This window comes from Myodes glareolus, chromosome 5, assembly GCF_982192425.1.
Source record: "Myodes glareolus chromosome 5, mMyoGla1.1, whole genome shotgun sequence".
Lineage (NCBI taxonomy): Eukaryota > Metazoa > Chordata > Mammalia > Rodentia > Cricetidae > Myodes > Myodes glareolus.
Window position 1 is genome coordinate 92,836,720 of NC_142030.1, and position 21,315 is coordinate 92,858,034.

Consider the following 21,315-nt stretch of genomic DNA (forward strand, 5'->3'; position numbering starts at 1 on the left):
GAAGTGGAACAGAGAGCTCATTTCCCGGTCCTGCCTTTCCTTCAGTGGGTTCTGGCTTTAGGGACAAACTCAGGAAAGATGGCCTCTCCCTAAGAGATCTCCATTTCCTGCCCTGTCATTTAGGGGAAAGTTTGGCTTTCCTTCTACTCCCATCTAAGGTGCCTACCATCTAAGCACCTGCTGCTTTCCCCAGTCCTCATCACTGTTCACAATCCACGCCGTGTCTAAAATGTTTGAGGGCCACTGTAGGGCTTTCCTTTATTTAGCCTAGAAACTAGAGACGCCCCGGTAAAACACTTCAGTTTGTGCAAACGTAGGCTTTCCTGTCCAGCTTCCTTTTAGCCAATAGGGCAAGGAGAGGCAGGTGCACAGGAAGCCCCACTGTGTGCTCCGAAGCATGAAGTGATTGGCCCCAGGTGATCCTGTCTCCATGAGCGTTTCCCCGTCTGTGGAGGGTCTTCCCCTAATGTCCCAGCAGGGCCAGAAGCGGTGGAGGCCGAGTCCTAGATGTGATATCTATAGGAAGAGCCACCCAGGGAGAGAAGTCAGAACCTAACTGCTTAGATCACATCTGTTCTTCATGTATGTCCTCTGAGCCGTAAGCCTGTGGACTCAAGTTCTATGGCCTTGAGGGGTAGATGCTGCCCTGATGGCCCCAGCATCAAGCCACTTCTAGCATGCTCTCTGGGGTGAATTCAGGCCAGCTTCTGCTCCCCAGTGCCCTGACAGGGAAGTCCCACAGGGGGTTTTCCCCGGCAGCTCAGACCCCACGTGTTTGGTGGAGCACAGCAAAAGAGCCAGGGGATCCCTTAGGGCCAAATGCAGATGTTTGGGAGGTACCAACCCAGCGTCTGATCTGAGCATGCCCACAAGCCAGAGAACATCCTCAGAGGCTTCAGTTGACCATGACAGCCAGGCTGCTGATGTGATTTCTAGGTCCATTTCAGAAGAGTGTAAGTGGCTACAACCCATGACCAGAGGCATCTATAAGACCCTCAGATGTCTGAAGACCCCCAACTTCTCCCTCTGTTCCCCACATCAATTCCTTAGTATGGGAAGAATCCATTCAGTCCATCAGGTGGGGAGCAGGAATGCCAAGTTCTTGCCGGGTACTGGAACCACCAGGGTAACAAGGACACTGTGGCTGGCGCTGAGGAGCTAGGCTCTGGGAGAAGGCAGGCGTATGATGGAATCTCATTGTCCCGCAGTAGGTGTTGTGATTGGAATGCTCAGGTGCGGCAGGAGTTACCCTCCTTGCAGGTTGGGGGCGTGTCACTTGGGAGCCGGTGACCCAAAGTGGAATCTCAGTGAGCAAGCGAGAGACTTGGAATGTGCCAAGCAAAAGCACAGGTACGTGTGGCTGCGTTCCTAAGGCTGAAGTAGGAAGTTTGGAAAGGGAGGAGCCAGCCCCAAAGGTCAGGCCTGGGACATGGGCTTTGTTTTAAGGAGCCAGACAGGTTTTAAGTCAAGTCCAACTGGTATTAAAAGATAGCATTCTTCAGTGCCAGTGTGGAGGGTGAAAAGCCATGGCAGAAACAGCCGTGGTAGGGACTTCCGTGAAATGGTGTGTTCTCTGGACTCCCTCCTCAGGGCCTACCTCACTGGCTCTGAGGTCCCTGTGACAGGAAGCAGAGGTGCAGTGGCCACAGGGCTAAGGATGAATGAGGGGCTCAGATCTTTGCAGATATCTGGAAAGAGACCCTATTCCATTTGGATGTATCTGCCATCCTCTGAGAATGGACTTGCCCAAGTTACGGTACTAACTGGGAGAGTGCAGGGCAGTCTTGGTTCCTCAGGCCAGCGTACAGGCAGCTCTGAGCAGGGAGAGGAACTGGAGCATCCTTCCATGCCTTGGTGCTGTAGAGATAGGTAACAAGCCTTTAGACTCCACGGTTTGTTCTTGAAGCCTGGTTTCTGGGCCCCACCCAGCGTCTGGATCCAAGTGGTGGTGGGGAAGGGTGTGACCCAGGAATCTGCATTGCTGGTGTGCTTCCTTGGTGAGGCAGGGTTTATGATGACCTGGGACTGGCCCCTGGACTGGACACCTCGCCCTGCTTCTCCAGGACAGATGGATCTAGGAGAGCCAGTCTAAGGCAGGATAGACCTCCTCGATGGCCTGGCCTCCCTCCTTCAGCATCTGCCTTTTGCTTTCCCATGGTGGCTCCTCTCTTCAGCACAGGTGTGCTAAAGGAGGCTGCACCAAGTGGCTTGGAAAGATACTTCAGCAGTTTCCTTCCTGTTTCAAAAGCCAGCGTTTTGTTGTTTGTTTTGAGATGGCGTCTGGACAGCCTAGAAGAGACTGAAGCTATGCCACCCAGCTGTGATGAGACACCATGACCACAGCAAAAGCTCTTAAAGGAAAGCTTTTAATTCAAGAGCTCACTTACAGTTTCAGAGCGTTAGTCCATCCTCATCTTGTCTGGGAGCATGGTAGCAAGCATAGTGCAGGAGCAACCATGATGAGAGCTTTGCATCCTGATCCCCAGGTGGGGTGGGGAATGGGGCTGGTGTGGGCTTTTGAGATCTCCAAGCCAACCCCCATGACACACTTCCTCTAACAAGGTCACGCCCACTCTAACAAGGCCACACCTCCTCTAACTAGGCCACACCTCCTAATCTCTTACAGTTAACCTATGAGTCTGAGGGCTATTCTCACTCAAACCACCATGGTGAGCAGCCCTAGTGGGAGAGGTTATGGTCTGGGCCAGGATGACCCAAAGGTACTCTATGTTCCTAGGTTGACCACTTAGAATAGCTGTCATTTAAAGCCTTGGTTTTCCATACTTCCTTCCAGAGAGAGAGGGAGGGAGGAAGCAGGAGAGATGGGAGGGAGGGAAGGAAAGAGAAAAAAGGGAGAAAAGGAGGGGGGAGATGAAGAGGAGTGTGGGGGTGGCAGAGAAAGGGGGACACACTGAGGGGAGCAGAAACAGAGGAAGGAGCCAGTGGTGGGGAGAGTGGGGCTGAGGTGGGGTAGAGACAGCCCATGATGTCACCCAAGGCTCTCTGTGCTTGTTAATCTGTCCTAACCCCAGGCTGAGGCTCGCGGCCACCATGCCAAGCCCGCGAGCTGGCCTAGCCCTGGAATATAAGTGCTTGTGGCTGACAGCCTTCCCTTTGGTTGAGGGATAAAGGCTGCTGACAAATCTGGAATATCTGAGTTTTTCCAGGGCAGGGGAAAAAAGCATGTGTGTGCACAGAAGCCAACTTTATCGCAAGCTTGGCAGTAGCGTGGGGTGGAAAAACTGCATGTTTGACATGCAGATGGAGGTGCCATGGAACTGGTTTCCCAGCCTAATGACACACTTTTCAGGAGTACCCCCTACACACACCCTTTTGTCCCCAAGAACAGAAAATTCCTTTGCGAGCACAGGCATTTGGTGTCATGTTTGGTGGCAGAACAGAACCCACTGCACACTCCCCCAGCTCTCCTCTGAGCTCTGCTCATACACAAAATAAGCAAATAATTTTAAAGCCATACCTGAGAATGGACATAGTGCTTGTCTGGCCCCAGCCCTGGCCAGTCAGATGCATCTGAACACAGCAAATTGACTACAGTGCCCAGCACCTTGGAGGATGTACACAAAGTATCGAGTCACTGCCTGTTTCCCCCTAGCTCCGAAGGTGTTAGGGTGCCTTCCATTCTCCCTAGAGCATCAGTCCATGCTCTCTCTGGGCACAGGGTCCATGGCTTTAAAAACAAACAAACAAACAAAACAAAACAAAAAACCATGTCTTACCAGACATTGGTTGTGAGCCTAGAACTGAGCTCTTTGCACTAGACACCAGCACCTCCTATTTGCCCTGCAGAGAGAAGGGGGTCAGAAAGATCAACAAGACCCAAGGGAGGAAGGCAAGTCCCAAAGGTCACCTGGAGTTCCCATTAGGATGAGCTGACAGTGGAGGTACAGATGGAGCGATGGTTGAATGACCCTGGGATGCAGGATTTGACAGTAGGACCTGAGCAAGGGAGTCACAAGGGAGAGAAAACTAGATCAGGGTTCTAACTAATCCCACTGCACCTGTGGTCAACTCAGAGCTGCAGTCACTGCCCCCTCCTACCCCAGCAGAAAGTGCGGAGGCCAATGTGTAGATTAGAGTGGTCTGGAATCCAGATCGGGACCTCTGTCAGTACTAATCACGTGATCCTGTACCTCAGGTTTCTAATCTGAAAATTAGGAACACTGGCCATTTCACATCCTACAAGTGGCCGTCACACATCCGTTAGCAGCGTGCGGGGTCACTCACTCCCACTGAAAATGGCAAGCAAGACCCTCTTCCTTGTGGAGCCTGCGCCTCCTATGTGGTGTGTAGCCCGAGAAGGCAGGAAGAAGGAGGCCAAGGGCATTTCCTTCAAATGTTGTAGGGTGCACACAGTTTTACCTGTCACTGCTTTGGATCCATTTTCTGTGGTCCATGGGCATATTAATCAAAATCTCATAAAATAGACACCAATGACCAGGCAATGGTGACACATGCCTTTAATACCAGCACTTGGGAAGTAAAGGCAGGTGGATCTCTGTATGTGTGTGTATGTATGTGTATGTGTGTATATATATGTGTGTGTATGTATATGTATATATATATGTATACAAACACACACATATTATATATATGTATATATAATATATATATATATAGTGTGTGTGTGTGTGTGTGTGTGTGTGTCTGTGTATACCAATAGGCATCTTGCTGGTAGAGCCTGTGAATGTTTGAGTTTGGGACGAAAGTTTTGGGGTCATTGTGTCTGCTGTTCCCTTAGCCTGGAACATTGTTGTTCATAGACACAGGCTTTTCTCTAGTAAGATTTAAGTGAATCTAGGAAAGGTCTTTCCTGCCTAACCCAAGGTTCTCAACCTGTGGGTATCAACCCCCAAAGACTATTGGAAAACACAAATGTTTACATTACAATTCATAACAATGGCAAAATAACAGCTATGAAACAAAAATATTTTTTTTTGTTTTTTGTTTGTTAAGACAGGGTTTCTCTGTGTAGCCCTAGCTGTCTTGGAACTTGCTCTGTAGACCAAGCTGGCCTTGAGTTTAGAATTCAGAGATCCACCTGCCTCTGACTCCCTAGTGCTGGGATTAAAGATGTCTGTTGCCACCACCAGACACAATGAAAATAATTTTATGGTTTGGCAAACCTCCTCACCATCTGTCTCCTAAAAACGCTGTGTTTGTTTTCAAAGCAGTAAAGACCTGATGCACATATTACACCTATGTGGGTTTGTTGTGTGTCTCTTCCACTAAAGGCAAGCTTGGTGAATATGTGTCTCTCACTGTCAGACTGTGGGTGCCTGGATGAACACAGTGGAGCTTAGAGGAATGCTGGTTGAAGAAACCGATTACTGCTCTATGTCCTGGAGGACTGCAGTGGGTATTAGTGACAAATGCGAGATGCCCCCAGCTCCTCTCCACCTCTGAGCCCCATAGTGAGCTTGCACTACTGGTTCTCCTAGTATAGGGTGGTCTATGACTTGTGAATGGTAGTGACCAGGACTTTAAAATGTCAGTGAAGATCATCAAGGCTTTCTTGATTTCCTTCTGGCACAGTGACTGGCCATATCAGATATGGTTTCTGGGATCTGCACTGTGTCCCTGACATCCTGCACAGAACATGCAGTCTGAGTGAGAAAGGAGTCTCTATGGTTTAAATGTGGTGAAATATGGGGCTTATTTGTTACTGCAACATAATTTAACTTGTCCTGACTGACAGTAATCCTATGTACAACTGTCAAGGCTGGATAAAGCCATTGTCCCCTTCAGAAAACCAGGCCATGTCTGCCCTTCCCCCTTTCTTTCCTGCTGGGGATGGGGGCGGGTTGAGAGATCGTCTTGAAATAACTCACTTAATAGGGGAAACAGCATGTTTTGGGACCAACTCCAAAGTGGCCCCACATACTGACCACACTCAAATTTGCCACAATCCTCCCCCTTGGTCAAAAATGAAAAGCAGCATGTTCTCTCTGTTAGAATGAGTCACAGCTGGGAAAAGTGACCAACTCCGAGCCAAGACAATCTGCTAAGGAGAAAAACTTCCCATTAGATGCTCCAGCAGACATGGTGAAACATTGCAGCATGGCGGCCAAGGACAGTATAAAAAAATCCTTCTGCCCAGGCACCCAACACCCTAGGTGATGTCCCTCCATTGGGACTAGAGGGTGTTTTGTCTTCACTTCTTCCCTGGAGGAGCAGGAGGAGGAGAAGGGAGGGAAAGGGAGAGGGAAAAGGAGAGGAGGAGGGAGAGGGAGGGGGAGTGTGTGTAAGGAGAGGTTCTTTTAGGGCAGGAGGGGACTGGTTGGGAAAGGCTGAGGAGGTGACTCCCACACCTACTGGGGTTGGGGGACAGCCACCACCCTACCCTGACCTCAATGTTTTCTCTCAGGGAGATGAATCGTAAGATAAACTTGATAAAGTTTTGGGTGGGTCACATGAAGTTACACTATCTCCACTTCATTTGGCTCCATACCATTTTCCCATCAGCTCTGAAAGCAGTCATCACTACTCCACCAAATCAGAGCCACAGGAAAACAAAACCAGAGTACTTTCTGTGTAGCCCAACAGCTGGAAGGCTGCACACCTGACAGCCCCAGCTGGAAGGCTGCACATCTTACTGTCTGCCCCAGCTGGAAGGCTGCACACCTGACTGTCCCAGCTGGAAGGCTGCACACCTCACTGCCCCAGCTGGAAGGCTACACACCTGACTGTCCCAGCTCAGAAGGCTGCACACCTGACTGTCCCAGCTTGAAGGCTGCACACCTGACTATCCCAGCTGGAAGGCTACACACCTGACTGTCCCAGCTGGAAGGTTTCACACCTGACTGTCCCAGCTGGAAGGCTGCACACCTGACTGTCCCAGCTGGAAGGCTGCACACCTGACTGTCCCAGCTGGAAGGCTGCACACCTGACTGTCCCAGCTGGAAGGCTGCACACCTGACTGTCCCAGCTCAGAAGGCTGCACGCCTGACTGTCCCAGCTGGAAGGTTTCACACCTGACTGTCCCAGCTGGAAGGCTTCACACCTGACTGTCCCAGCTGGAAGGCTGCACACCTGACTGTCCCAGCTCAGAAGGCTGCACGCCTGACTGTCCCAGCTAGAAGGCCGCACACCTGACTGTCCCAGCCAGCCTCAGTCATTCACAGGCAACCCTGATGCCCATCGCCAGGAATTTTCCCAGCCAGGGAATCAAGGTCAACCCTAAAAGGCACTTGGAGGGCCTGGTCACTTGCAATTATTCATAAAGTATTTCAAAACTGGCCTTCTAATGCTGCATGTGTTACCAGAGTCCTGTTACTTACACACCAAACTGTCACCCCGAACTCAAGATGGGCCTCTGTCCTGGATCTCACCCAGAACGTGGCACCCCTGAAAGGGACAAGCTTCAAACCTGTGGAGAAGGATGGATGACGCGGAGTGGAAACAAGCCAATATTCACATGCAGTGCGGGTCCTCCAAGACCCCTGAGAGGTGCCTGCAGAAGTGCTGGAGGGGAGAAATAAGAGACCATAAAGGCAGGGCGAACTCCCCTTTCATGCAAAGAGAGTGTCAAGGAATACCCCTGCTGGGTTCTCTCAGTCACAACTGAGATCCTGGGGTATGGGACAGAATAATCCTCTTCCTCGCTGCTGCCAAGGCCCTGGAGCAGCAGTTCTGAGGGGATCATCAGGATAAGCACTATGCAGAAGTTGCTAGAAACAAAGGTCTTCTAGCCCACTATCAACACAGGAACTCAGGTGCAGCCAGCAAACTCTGATTTAACGAGCCCTCTGGGGTTGGCTGGCCTCCAAAGTTTGAAGCACCGATGTGGAGAGAGTAAGAGGAAGGGTGGAGGAGTGGAGTAGGTTAGGGGCTACTGTGTCCCACTTTCCCCATCATCGCTGTCCCCACTTTGTAGTACTCCAATCTTTCCACTGTACTTAATTTCCACTGTACTCAATTCTTTCCACTGCCCAGGAACCAGCGTCCTCCGCTACCAACTCGGAAGGGAGAGGACTCTGATTACTACCCCGGAGTCGCGGGTGGGGGTGGGGGCGTGTGGAGCAAGGAAGGCTGGGAATTCCCTGGCCACTGGACTTTTAGGAATTGCCTGAAAATTACTTTCAAGGGGAAAAGCGAAAGTGAGGATTTCCCAACCAGACACTAGGGGGAGGCCCATCTCTGGCCGGGAAAGAACCCTGAGGATTAAGGTGTAGAAGAATTTAGAGACAATTCCAGGTCTGGATTGAGAATCCCCACCCACTCAATACACATACCATTGCCTCCAACCTGAGGATGCTCATCTCTTATAAAGTAGCTTAATGTGCACAGAGAACCTATGCATTTTTAGCCATGCCTGTATTTCTATGACACCCGGTACCGACTAAGTGTATGTGAATCATTGCTATTCAGTATTGTCTAATGAATAATAAGAAAAAGTGTGTATGTGTTCGGTAAGACACTTCTTTCCCCCGAATATTTCTTTCTATCAGTAGTTTGTTGAAACTCAGAAGGTAGATTTTTTTGGGGATCTGGTGTGTTGATTCTATTCCCAAAGTTTTTTGCTGGTGACTGCCGCTAAATTAATCAAATAATACCTGATTTAAGGAGAAAAGTGTGAGCCTTAAGTCAGAACCATCCGCACTGGAAAAATCAATGGCTCCTGCAGCTACAAAAACAGACCGCAGAGGGCCCAGGACCGCTGCTAGCCTATGGCAGGACACAGACTCAAAAACCCAAGAGGCCTACAGCCCCACTTGCTCTCTCTCCATTGAGATGGGACTGTGGACAGACCTGTTAGTCATCACCACTACTTAATTTTCAAGACCCAATACGCTTGGTCGTTTGTTCAAGAATTAGGACTTTCAAGATGGTGGCGGCAGCACCTTAAACCAGACAGGAGCTTATGGCGCAGTCCTCGGTGCTGGTGGGAAGCGGACTTCTCCACCCCACTCCCCAACCCCCACTCAGGTGAACCTTCCATACCAGGAGTAAAGCAGATGTTTAGGGGGTTGGCGAGTCCGCAGCGATTACACCAGCAGCCAAGGAGAGATTTAATTCGGGAGGAAAGCTCCTGCCCTCCCATGGGGCCCAGAGAGTTCTCACGATCACTCATCACCAAGGATCATCCAGGATCACCAATCACCATAACACCAGTCTTCCAGGAGGGTGGCAGCCTACGTCGCTGGGGTGCGAAGGAAGAGGCAATCTTCTTCCCACCTCCAGCTCAGAGCGTCCGCGGCGCGTCTTACTGACCCACTGCGGGGCTCCGGGGGCGGCTGATAGCCGTGGACTAGCTCCGGCCCCCAGGCCCTACCAGGGTTTCAAAGCTCTCCCCTCCCACCTGCTCCCGACCCAGCCAGGGTTTGGGCGTGGAAGACGCCGGAGGGGACCAGGCAGAGTTAGAGGCGGGGACCCAGAAACCGGCGCCCCCCTCCCTCCGCGCGCCTCGCAAAGCTTCTCGGATGCTCCGATCTCCACTGCCCAGGTCGCGGAGTCGCCCCCAAATCCACGCGGCTCGGGCCCGCAGTCACGCGTGTTGCCCTTCCGGCCTCTCCGAGGGCCCCGCCCCGCCCCGCCCGCTGGTTGCGGGCCCTTTAAAGGCGCGCGCGCCCGGAGCCGCCCCTTCTGTCGGCCAAGCTCCGGAGCAGCGGCCGCCGGCGGGCCTTGACCATGGCGTCCCCTGCCATCGGACAGCGTCCCTACCCACTTCTCCTAGAACCCGAGCCGCAGCGGTATCTGCAGAGCCTGGGTGGCACCGAGCCGCCGCCGCCCGCCCGGCCGCGCCGCTGCATCCCCGCGACCCTGGTCCCCGCGTCCGGGGCGTCAGAGGGGCACGGCGGCCGGAGGGCTGACCGGGGGGACCCCGAGCCCACGCCCCGGGACTGCCGACCCGCTCGCCCTGTCCGGCCCGGTCTGCAGCAGAGACTGCGGCGGCGGCCTGGCTCGCATCGACCCCGCGACGTGCGGAGCATCTTCGAGCAGCCACAGGATCCTCGCGTCCTGATCGAGAGAGGCGAGGGGCACCGTTTCGCGGAACTGGCACTGCGGGGCGGCCCGGGCTGGTGTGACCTGTGCGGCCGGGAAGTGCTGCGGCAGGCGCTGCGCTGCGCTAGTGAGTGAGGGCAGGGCAGGGGAGGTGCGCGGGGTGAATGGCTGTGAGCTTGGGAAAGGAGGCCATTGCCTTTTCTGACCAACCCGAACTTTAGGCAGGTAACCTTTGGAGACAGCCGCTGTCCGCTGCCTTGTATCCTTTAGTGGCTGCCCACTAACCATATGTGGTTATGCTGTATGGTTGCGCACCTTCAGACGGGTTCCAGCCTTCTCCCCGATGCCTGCAGGCAAGCTTGTTTGCAGGTTGGGATTGGTGGCTCACCACAAGGTCATTTGTTTGTCTTCCACACACCCTCTTCTTTCTTTAGTTGTAAATTTTTAAATTGGGTAGTGATATTGATGGTGAACTGTGTATTTGACTCTTACTTTGAGTTAGGGGGAAATGGCTTGTTGGTCACCTCTGGCAAAAGCTCTGGTTCTTCCTCTTAGGGGAGCTGTTGGCACAGGAAGCCTGGTTAGGCTTTCAATGGAAACAGGCTGTGAGGTTGGAAGATGCCAAGGTCACCTGCACCTGAGGCCCCTGCTGCCTTCCACACCTGGCTCCTTAGCCCCTTAGACTCCGCTTCAGTGTGTGCCTGAGTCCTGCCGCCTCTTCCTTCTCCTGGGCCCCTGCACCGATCTTCCAGTCTAAAGTGACTCAGCTCCCTGCTTAGGCATCCCCAGTTGCCTGTTGGCCAGGCCTTTCTCAGTCCTGACTGGAACACTGGGCACCAGTGTAGAGAGTTTCTGAGCGAATCTGCGCTCTTTTCAGGGCTTATTCTTGACTCTCTCCGATGGTGAGAATGGTGTATTCCTTAACTATTCCTTTAGTTCCTCCCAACCCAGGTGTCTGCTGTTGCCGAGGATGCCCGTAGCCACGCGTTTATGTAGCTAATTTAAATATGCGACGCACACAATCATCTGTGGACACGGATTATGGTTGTTATCACATGTGCTGGTAAAGGCCCTTCTCCTACCATAGCAGCCTGTGCCCCCCCCCCCCACTGCGTCGCTGGACAGCAGCAGCTAGCCCTAGCACAGTTCACAGCAGCTTCCTCTCCGCCGCTGCCAGAACTGAGGAAAAGGGGACCATGGACGCTGCTCTTGCCAGCATGAACATTCTGTTGAGGTGTCTGTCCAGGAGATAGCCGAGTGTGTAGAGTCCTATGCCTGTGCCTGTGCCTGTGCCATGTGTGGACTGGCTGCTCTCCCTTGTCAATACTTCTGAATCCAGTGCATTATCTTCAGACTTGCTTCCAGCATTTTCTACCTCCATGTTCCTGGGTGCCTCGCAGATCCCGCTAACACTGTATACAGGGAAAGAGGCAGCCCCTTCACTGTAATGATTTACTTATGCTCAGATTCCAGAAGCAAATGCGCTTGTAATTCTTGCTCGTGTTTAGACCTTGAGGGACCATCCATTCTACACTGAGTTTGTGGTATTCCTCTGGTTGGCAATAATGATGTGCCGGCGGGTTTCTGTGTGGGGCTCTATTTGTGAAGTATTCCATGACTAAATGAGCTTCCTCGTACCACATTAGAATTGTTTATTTCCCTTGCTCAGCCCCTAAATCGTTCCCACCAGTTGGAAAATGGGGACCACAGACAAGGCCTCTGACCTACCAACTGTGGAGGTCCTTTTGCTTTCTTGGGCTCCTGTGGCCCCTGCATGGTTGGTTTTGTACCAGCCATAGATGTCTGACCACTAGAGAGGCAGCAGAACCAGAGTCAAGAAGCCACAGAAAGGATCCTCTGTTTGTTGTTTTTAATATTTAACTAACCGTGAGTGTTCGGCTGACCAGAAGCAAGTTGAGAAATTTTTGGTGTGCAGGACAGACTCTCCAGGCATCTGGCGTCCAGCTGAGGTCTGGTTCTCTGAGGGTTGGTTTTGCTTGGTTTTCATTTTGAAGAGCGCAGGTCAGAAAAGGACCTTCTAAAAGGTAATCCTGGAGCTGGAGAACTGGCAAATCCAGCATGAGGACCTGAACTTGATCCCCGGGACCCACGTGAGAAAATAAAGGCAGGCTTGGTGGCACATGCTTGTAATCTCAGTGCTGGACAGGAGGTGGAGACAGGCAGATTTCTGGGCCGCGCTGCCCAGCCAGTCTTGCCTGTGTGCGTATACACACACACACACACGCACACGCACACGCACACGCACATGCACGCGCCTCAAACTGGAACCAAAGTCCTGGCTTTGAATCCAAACTGCCACATAGTCTCTATGTGACCTCCTGAATCTGTGTGCTGCCCTCATTTGTCTTTAAAAAGTGGGGGTTATGATCTTATCTACTGCATCGTGTTAATGTGAGAATCCAGTGTATTAAACCTATACGTGTATGTTGATTATAAAAGTGGTTGGCAGGATGCACAATGGACATCTAATTAGACATAAATGTTACTATTACGTCCTCCCATTTTAAGAGCTTTAATGGCTACCTGGGGCTCACTATACCTCATAAGCCTCGAGTTCAATTTTCAAGCTTTGCTTGGTTGTTGAGTTGAAAGGGCGGAGTGGATAGTCTATCTTGGAAATTCGGGTATGAAGTGTCCTCTAGAAATGACATCCCTGACTAGCATTTTAGGTGGAAGTCAGCTGTGATTAAACCCACAGTCCCGTGGCTGAGACTCTTGTGTGCCTGCATTAGAGGTCTCTTTCTGAGTAGCACTTGCAATCAGCAGGGCGCCATGCCTGGTTTCCTTAAGTGATGGTCGGAAACAGATGCTTGTCCTCACTGTTAAGATTCAAAGGGCAGCAGGGCCCTGACTGATACCTGTCTGTTCTGGAGGCTGGTGCTGGCTAGGAACCTGGTGGGCACATGGGCTTTCAATAAGAGAACTTACAGAGAATTGCCTTGCCTGGCTTAAGCTTAGTCCCACTTCAGGGTCTGTAGTAGTGCTGGTTAATGCTGGGTTAGCCAACAGAAAAGTGCAGAGCTAATGCCACTTCTTAGGATGAAGTCTGAGGACTGGGTGTCGGGTGGTGGTGGTGCAGGCCTTTAATCCCAGCACTCGGGAGGCAGAGGCAGGCAGATGTCTGAGTACGAGGCCAGCCTGGTCTACAAGAGCTAGTTCCAGGACAGTTTCCAAAGCTACAGAGAAACCCTGTCAGAAAAAAAAAGTCTGAGGCTTCGAAAGACTGCTCGGTTGATATAGGCCTTGCCATGCAATCATAAGGATATGAGTTAGGAGTTCAGATCCCCAGCACTCACATAAAAAGCTACCCCCATAGTGTTCTCTCACATGCCAGTTCTGAGGAGGCAGCTTGCTGGCTAGCCAGTCTATAGCTGTATGAATAAACTCTAGGGTCAATAAGAGACCCTGCCTTAAAAATAAAATGGTGAAATCGCGGAAGAGACTCTGTGTTGACCTTTGGCTTCCAAACACATCCACCACAAATGTGTCACACAAACACACACAAAATCAAATTTCTTAGCTAGAGAAGGAAATCCAGTGGATTTGGTGCAAATACGCACAGAGGACAACGGCAGAGGCAAGAGGCCGCCGAACCCCAATGCTTTGTTTTTGGGTGGGGCGGTGATGTTCAGACGCTAACTCCAGCATTCCCAGAGAACAGTCAGCAGCAAATAACCTGGGAATTTCTCCAGCTGCTTCTTGCCCTTTCTTGTGTAGAAGGCACGTAAAGATGGCCTCTTGCCATTTGTCTTGTTTGAGTGGGTGTGTGAACCATCCTGGGCCAGGGAATGGGCTAGCGTTTGGAGAAACTAAGTCTGATCGTCAGCCAGGGAGGAGAGACTTCGGGTGCAAGCTATTGATGCATGGGTACTCCAGGTTGGCTTCAGGAGAGAGTCCCTCTGAAGCGGCAGTTATTCAAAACCAGGAGTACGAAGTGATTGGAATGATGGGGGTCTCCCCGGAGGTCAGGTCCCTAATGCCCCCTCCAGTGATAGACTTTGATTACAGTGTGAGAATCTCCCACTTGCTACCAGATTCCTAGGGAGGAGCTCCGTGACTTTATTCCTGAGAGCTGCTGGTGTCTCCAGGGTGCTTATTTCTCTCGTTCCTCCTGCTGTATTAATGGCTGGGCTTAACTAGATCATCTATGGGATTGGAGCTGCCCAGGTGGCAGTTCATGGATTCCTTTAGGAGTTCTTTGCGAGAAGTCTGCTAGGACCCTGGCTTTTGCCACTTCCACTCCATCCCCACCCTACTGTGACAGACAAAGGTCTTCATAGAGAGCATCTTGGCAAGGGCCCTTTGCTGTGCTGGTGGTCCCTGTGTTTACTGTGGGCACTTGGGGGCTGTTTGCCCAGGGCGCTGGGCAGTGCTGGAGTATGTAGCTTGTGTTTTCCATATTTTGTTTGGGAAGCTGAGAAAATCAGGCACTAAGATTGATGTTTTGTTGTCAGAGATGACAAGAAAACACCCAGTTTTCTCTCCTGGTTCTAATTAAAGTCTTCTTAGGAAAGGCCTTTGGGGAGTGCATGTTAAAAGACAGGGAAAGGGCCAGGATAGTTCTCTGCACCCTCCAGTCCTGCGTCCCTTGTTTTCCTTTCTTCCCTTCCCATTTTCTCAAAAGATGAAAGCGAAGGGATTAAATGTGGGCCAGTTCCAAACCCCCCATTCATCAGAGCATGAAATTTTATGATTCTGGAGTATGGGGGCTTGAATTCCAGGTATAGTCAAAAATGATTAATGCCACTTGTCTACAGCCTAATTAGACTTGGTAATGAATGTGTGTGTGTGTTCGTCTGCCGAAGCTGTGAGTTATTAGATGGCAGGGAATTGATGAGGTCTGGGGCTGGGATCCTTTCCTTTCTTCGAGCTCACTCTTGAATCAGCCAGTGCCAAGCTTGGCAGGCTAGCCCTGAGTGACAAGGAAAACAACCTTAGCCAGCCTGAAGGCTTGTGCCCGGCTGGCAGAGTGAATCCTATTCCAGGGAGTCTGCCCTGGTCAGGCTAAAGCTGGGCCAGCCAAGGTCTGGACATACACACAGGACAGACAGTTCATGGGTCAGCAGTGCCTCTGCTCAGAAGAGCCTCATTTCCATGCTTGCTGCCACATTCATCCTCAAAATAACCTCATGAGGCTGGAATGTGGGATGCCTCTGCCAAGCACTCACCTGCCTGGGGCTTTCTTGGCCAGCCTGCTAGCTGGGACCTCTCAGGTAGAGCTACTTGTGACAGGCCTGCAAGGCTTTGAGGCTATCTTAGGCCCTCAACATGTTTCCCCACTTTGGACCCAGAGCCCAGCATCTCTATCATAGGCAGCCACCAGGCATGGCTAGGTGGCATGTGTGTCCTGCCCTCTCGCAGGGATCTCTCTGGCTCACCATACTCACCCCTCGGTTTCCCATAGAGGGTGGGTGCTTGCCTCTCTTGCCCTGCCTGGGGTATTATTAAGGTTGGTGATGGACCTATAAACATCTCAAGCCCTTCCTGTCCGCATTCCAGAGATGGCAGGGCGAGGGTTCTTTAGAGGGTGAGTAGTTGTGGGTGCACAAGGCATGTAAACACCCTGGTCCTCCTGTTCCTGTTCCTGGCTTTAGTCAATGCCAGGCGCCTCTTCCCAGCTAACAGATCCTGGTCTGTGAGGCAGACCTCTGCCCTCCCAGATGCGTGGTCTTGCCGAGGCCTCTGCTGTCTGGAGCCACCCACCCCTCCCGCAGGGTTCTGTTCCAGCTCTCCCATACTGGGTCAGGAAGTGCTGGCAGCGGCTGACTCTGCAGAAGCTAGCCCTGACTGAGGAGATGGTTTTATATTTAGTCATATTCGGGTTTTTTCCAGGCGTGCTGGCAAGCTTCTCTCCCCATGTTCTCAGTAGGAGCACAGGGTTGAGAGGGGTGTGTAGCCAGACTTGGGACTTTGGGGAGAGAAGGAGGAGGCAAGGCTGTGGCGGCAGGCTCGGCACAGGCTACTTTCCCTGGGGGCACTGGTTTGATGAAAGAAATTCTGTGCTGGGAATAGTCCTGTGTGCTTTGCCCCAAGGTCAAGGGTATCTTATCTCAGACCTGCGCCAGCGATAGGTGGGTCTTCTCTGAACAGGCGCTATGCTGAGGGGACATGGGCAGGGTCTGCTGGACTTCACGACCTCATCGTGGTGTGTTCATTGGCAGAAGTGGCCAACATGTGCTGGGCCTGTTCTAGCCTGCTCGCAGTTCCTGGGGTAAAGTAAGTCCATGAGATACATACACTGGGAAATCTGAAGCTGTATGTTTTTTCACTGTAGTGGGGAAAGAAGAAAGTGCATTGAGGTGCCTCTCGGGTCCACGCCTCGTACTCAGTGTGGAATGAGGGGTCCTGGCTGAGGGGCCTGGGTGACCACTGGAGGCTGAAGAGTCACGTGTTTTCTTCAGGATACTCCCACCTCACCCACTGCCTGACTCCAGTTGAGGACAGGGGGTGACAAACGGTGGCATTGCACAGAGGGCTGGTCAGAGGGTGATGGTCGATGTTTAGATTGCTCATTCCCATGTGACACTGGACAGGTAGGTGGTGGCTAAGCATGGCACTCACCTGTGAACACAAGAGACTAGGCCATATTTCCTCTTTGGTAGAAGACCTCTGTGCCACCTTCTGCCACCTGCAACTCTGTCTGCTAAATAGACACGTTTCCAGCTCTCCAGTGGCCCAGCTTTCCAGTGGCCCAGCTCTCCAGTGGCCCAGCTCTCCAGTGGCCCAGCTCTCCATTGGCTATTGGCTAGAGGGAATTGAAAGCTTGGAGCTGGAGAGACGACTCAGCATGTAAACGGTTTTGCCCTGCAAGCATGGTGATCAGAGCTGATCCCTAGAACCCACATAAAAAGTCAGGCATGGGGGCACACATTTGTGGGGTTTTCCCAAGATTTATTTATTTATGTATTTGATGTACACTAATGCTCTGTCTTCATACACACCAGAAGAGAGTATCTGATCCCATTACAGATGGTTGTGAGCTACCATGTGGTTGCTGGGAATTGAACTCAGGACCTCTGGAAGAGAGGCTTATGATCTTAACTGCTGAGCCATCTCCCCGGCCCCCAGGTGACACATATTTGTAATCCTATCACTGTGGGGGACAGAGAAAGGCAGATTCCTGGAGATGGCTGGCCAGCTAGCCAAGCCTAATTAGCGAACCCCAGGTCCTAGTGTGAGACCCTGCCTCAAAAAACAAGTCAATGACTCCTAAGGAATGATACCCAAGGTTGTTCTTTGGCTTCTACGTTCGTGTGCCTGTGTACACAGAAACATGGACACGCATCTTTAGGTACACACACAAATGCACACGTGAAGGAAAGGAAATGAAAACTGATCTGACATGGATCTTGATGAAACAGATTCCTAAAAGGCAGGTCTAAGAGCAGAGCAGTGTTGTTTGTGGTTTTTAAAACATTCTTTGGAAGGGTTGGGGATACCGCTTGCCGATCATGTGCGGTTAAATGAATTCTCAGCACTGCGACGGCGATACTGGGGTGCACACCTGGAAACCAAGAGCCCTGCGGAAGAATGACAGCTTAGCTCCTTGCAGGGTTGTCTGATGCATGCCTGCCCTGGGACAATGTCGTCACTGAGTTTGCTGAGTCGTGTTGTGATTCGTTCTGTGAACCTATGAAAATGGAAGCACTCACCTGCCATAGAGAGAATGGCCGAGAAGTCCAGAGTGGAGAGGGCTTGAACCGCATCTGGCTGTGTCTGAAGCATTTTCATGTTCAGCCTGTGTTGGGGCCTGCACTCTGCTGTGAGATGGGCAGGACTGACTTAACCGTGGCTGTCACAGATGTATGTAGAGACAATCCAGTCTGGAAAGTCGAGTGGCTTCTATGGGGTGATCCAGAATCTAACACAGGATTCTGCCTTCTGAACTAGCATCATTGGGCAATAAGATTCTTAAGTCTGTGTCAATGAATGTTGAAATGTACAAAACACTATTACTAGTAATAGCTAAGGGGTTAAGAAATAATGAGGGTGAACCAGGTGCAAGCTGCAATTTCCATCAGCGCCAGGGTAGTTGAGAGTTGGCTGTACACAGCCTGTCTTCCCCTTCAGTTCCTAAGATGGCCTTTATCATGTGCAAATCACAAGATCGCTAGATGCCAGAGTAGAAGAAACGAGTGTCCTTCCTCTCCCAGCACACCTGTGGCGATAGGTGTGCGTGTGGGTGAGAATGGACACACATAGGCGTGTGCACAGATTGGTATGGGACACACATAGGCGTGTGCACGGGGAGGTGTGGACACACATAGGCGTGTGCACGGATTGGTATGGAACACACATAGGTGTGTGCACGGGTGGGTATGGACACACATAGGCATGTGCATGGGTGGGTATGGACACACGTAGGCATGTGCATGGGTGGGTATAGACACACATAGGCGTGTGCATGGGTTGGCATAGACATACATAGGCGTGTGCATGGGTGGGTATGGACACACGTAGGCATGTGCATGGGGTGAGTATGGACCCGCAGGCACCTTTTTGTGTGTTGTAGCTGTCACAGGTTATGGCACAGACCAGCCAGTAACCAAAGTGACATTAAGCAAACAGAATCTTAGGGGAGCCAGCCAAGGGAGAGAAGGGCTGGATAAGGACCAGAAAGTAACCAGGTTTGCTATGCAGACCTCTGGCTTGAACCCTCAGTAGCGGGGCTACCACCTACTTTCTTCATTCACTTGGATGTGTTTTCCATGCAAGGCCAGAAGAGGCTGGTGGTTTGGTGGTTTCTATTGTAATAATTATGTCCTTTCTGCAACAGTGGAAAGTATTAAAGACTCGGAAAGCCTCTGTACGGCCTCGCTAAAGCCACAGATCCCGCTGTAACTTGAGTGCAGAGTGCTCTCACGGAATGTCCGCTCTAGCGATGAGTGTTCGGAAAGCCGTCGGCTGTTACATCAGTAGGCATTTGAGGGCCGGCTCTCTCCTACCCCAAACCTGTAAGATAGTGAAGGCTGTTGTTTCAGCTCTGTTCACCCTTGCTGGACGTCTTTTCAGAATGGAGAGAGATCCTCAGCCTGAGCTTGGACATTAGGACCAGCAAGAGGTCGTCACAGATCTAGAGGACAACGCTTGTGTGGGCCCTAGATTTCATCCCGTACTCTGAAAAACAACCAAACAACCCCCAAACAAATCAACACTCAGTGCTGAGAAGAGGGAAGTGAAGGGCCCATCCTAGAGCGAGTGGGAGGGACGCCCCCTTTTATGCAGCCTCAGGTGCCCTCCTTTCCTAGGGCAGCAGTGGGAATGCTGCTCTCTCCTGATCTGGGCTGCATCAGTTCCTAGAGGCTCTGGGCAGAGTCTCCGAGGGCCAGAGGCCTCGGCACCACCTCTTGGCTGATGGTTCCAAATGTCATCTGGGGACCTGAACTCACTGCCCTTTTCTGCTACAGAGACTGCTTGACAAGCGAACAGGCCACCCAAACAGACAAGAGACACCCGGTCTTCCTGAGGAAGTGTAGGAGAGAAAGGATCCGGGTCCAGGACTAAGGACAGCCCTGCAAAGGGGACGTGCCAATTAAAGTACATCTTAGTACACACCATCCAAATACTGGCTAACCCCTCTGATGCTTTCTGAGAAAGTTCTTAAAACCCAGTTTTCCGAATGTCACGGACAAGCCACCTCTCTTCCAGCTGCATAGAATGATTTTTCCCCGACATGTAACAGACATATTTAGCCCCTTCCACATATCTGTGTACAGCAGGACTTGATGCTGTCTCAGGACAGCAAAAGAAGGGCGGCCCTTCCCCACAAGCTGTCGTGCTGATACGTGCTGGACTTAAGGAGACTCAATGCAAGGAATGCTTATTCCTTGCTGGTCTTCCCTTTAAGAAGGGAGAAATATATATTGTCCTCAAAATATATAAAATTATTGAATTTTACGTATTATTCCTCAAGCCATACAAAAAACGACAAAAGAACAGAATGAGGCCGACTTCAGAAGGGGAGCGTAGACTCTCAGGGCACAGCAGACCGAAACAAAATGAACACAAAGCCACGAGGAAACAGAAAGCATATTTGTTTGTTTTAACCAACAAACTCAAAGTCTGTGAAACAAAAATTCTCGAAGTCAATAAAGACTGATTTCAGAATCCATGAACGTTAGTCAAATATTCTGCCACTGAGCCACATTTGTGGCCCCAGTAAGACAGGGTCTTGCGTAATTGCCTAGGTTGGACTTGAACTTGGGTCCTCCTGCCCCAGCCTCCAGAGTAGCTGGGATTACAGGCATGAGGCATTGTGTTTCTAGAGTAAATGAGAATTTGCAGCTATACGCTACCGTTGCTTCTGTGCTGAGTACGGAGACTCTCTAGGACACGTGGGTGGGACAGACCCTCCTAGCTGGACATCTTTGAGGGGGTAGGAGATGGGCAGCCTCTTTAGGTTCAGAGTTGACATATTTTTCTTTGAGTGGTCAGAGACTATGACCTTGGCCTGTGCCATCCTATTTGACAAAGAGGTTGAGCCAGGGCTTGATAGTTGCTTGGGACTCTGGGACTCTCGTAGGGGACATCTGAAGTCCAGTGCCTGCCACCTGGCCTGGCAGAAGGTGACAGTGGTGATTCTACCAGTGCTCGGTCTTCTGAGGTTCATGTTTTCTGACTAAAGGACAGGTCCTCTTTCCCTGGCTCTGGCTGGGGAGGCTGGGTCTCTGGCAGCCTGCGTGTGGGTCCAGTGGCCTTCCCAGAAGGTACCAGCTCTCTGACTTGGCCTGGACAGAAGGATCTTCAGACACTCTCCCATAAGGCTTGCTACTCTTGGATAAGAATCAGGGATATCCTGGGAGCCCCATTTTTAGGCCCAGGAGACATTTCTGTCCTTAAGTGGGAGGCCGTCATTTTCTCCTTTGCTTCCCCGACCCTCTGTATCCCACATGATCATGTCTTTCTGCCCGTCTCTCTCCTCTTTCCAGGTATCTGGTCTAAGATAAATGCTCTGACCTCCTCAAAGCCACGGAGCTTTCTCACAGCCCCTCCCCCCACTCTGCTGAGCGATATGAATTCAGCAATATGAATTAGCTTTGGGTTGTCCCTCAGGAGCCCGATATTCAGCTGGTAAAGCATTATTAACCCACCACCCCCAAAGCAATCCATTAATGAGCTCCTAGGCTGGGCACGTGGTATGAGGTAACGGATGACTTTGGTCGTCGGCTGGAACTTTGAAGACATTGATTTTTCAGACTCACAGGCATGAGTGAGGAGTGAGGCTGGGGCAGGCTCTGCTCCGGTCTGTTTGGTGGGGGCACTTTTATCTTATCTAGCTAAAAGCCCAGGAATAGAAAGTTTTCCATTGGAGGAGGTGGCGGGGACAGGATC

General features: G+C 51.4%; 1 protein-coding gene and 2 long non-coding RNA genes across 3 annotated transcripts in view; 2 read left to right on the plus strand and 1 right to left on the minus strand.

Annotated features, from left to right (window-relative positions):
* Positions 1–230: 230 nt before the first annotated feature.
* On the minus strand, positions 231–9,544 carry LOC125398117 (uncharacterized). The gene is made up of 3 exons (XR_015737933.1): positions 8,962–9,544; positions 3,738–3,801; positions 231–2,289 (listed from the first exon to the last, which is right to left on the minus strand). It is a non-coding gene; the product is annotated as an uncharacterized LOC125398117 (long non-coding RNA).
* Positions 9,545–9,607: 63 nt separating this feature from the next.
* The window catches only part of Rassf5 (Ras association domain family member 5), a 64,129-nt gene continuing 52,421 nt past the window's right edge, over positions 9,608–21,315 (plus strand). The window contains exon 1 of the mRNA XM_085688294.2: positions 9,608–10,090. Within this exon, the coding sequence (XP_085544420.1) occupies positions 9,649–10,090 (442 nt within the window). The 5' untranslated portion in view covers positions 9,608–9,648. The remainder of the gene's footprint in view (positions 10,091–21,315) is intronic.
* On the plus strand, positions 10,098–12,103 carry LOC146894994 (uncharacterized). The gene is made up of 2 exons (XR_015001446.2): positions 10,098–10,222; positions 10,900–12,103. It is a non-coding gene; the product is annotated as an uncharacterized LOC146894994 (long non-coding RNA).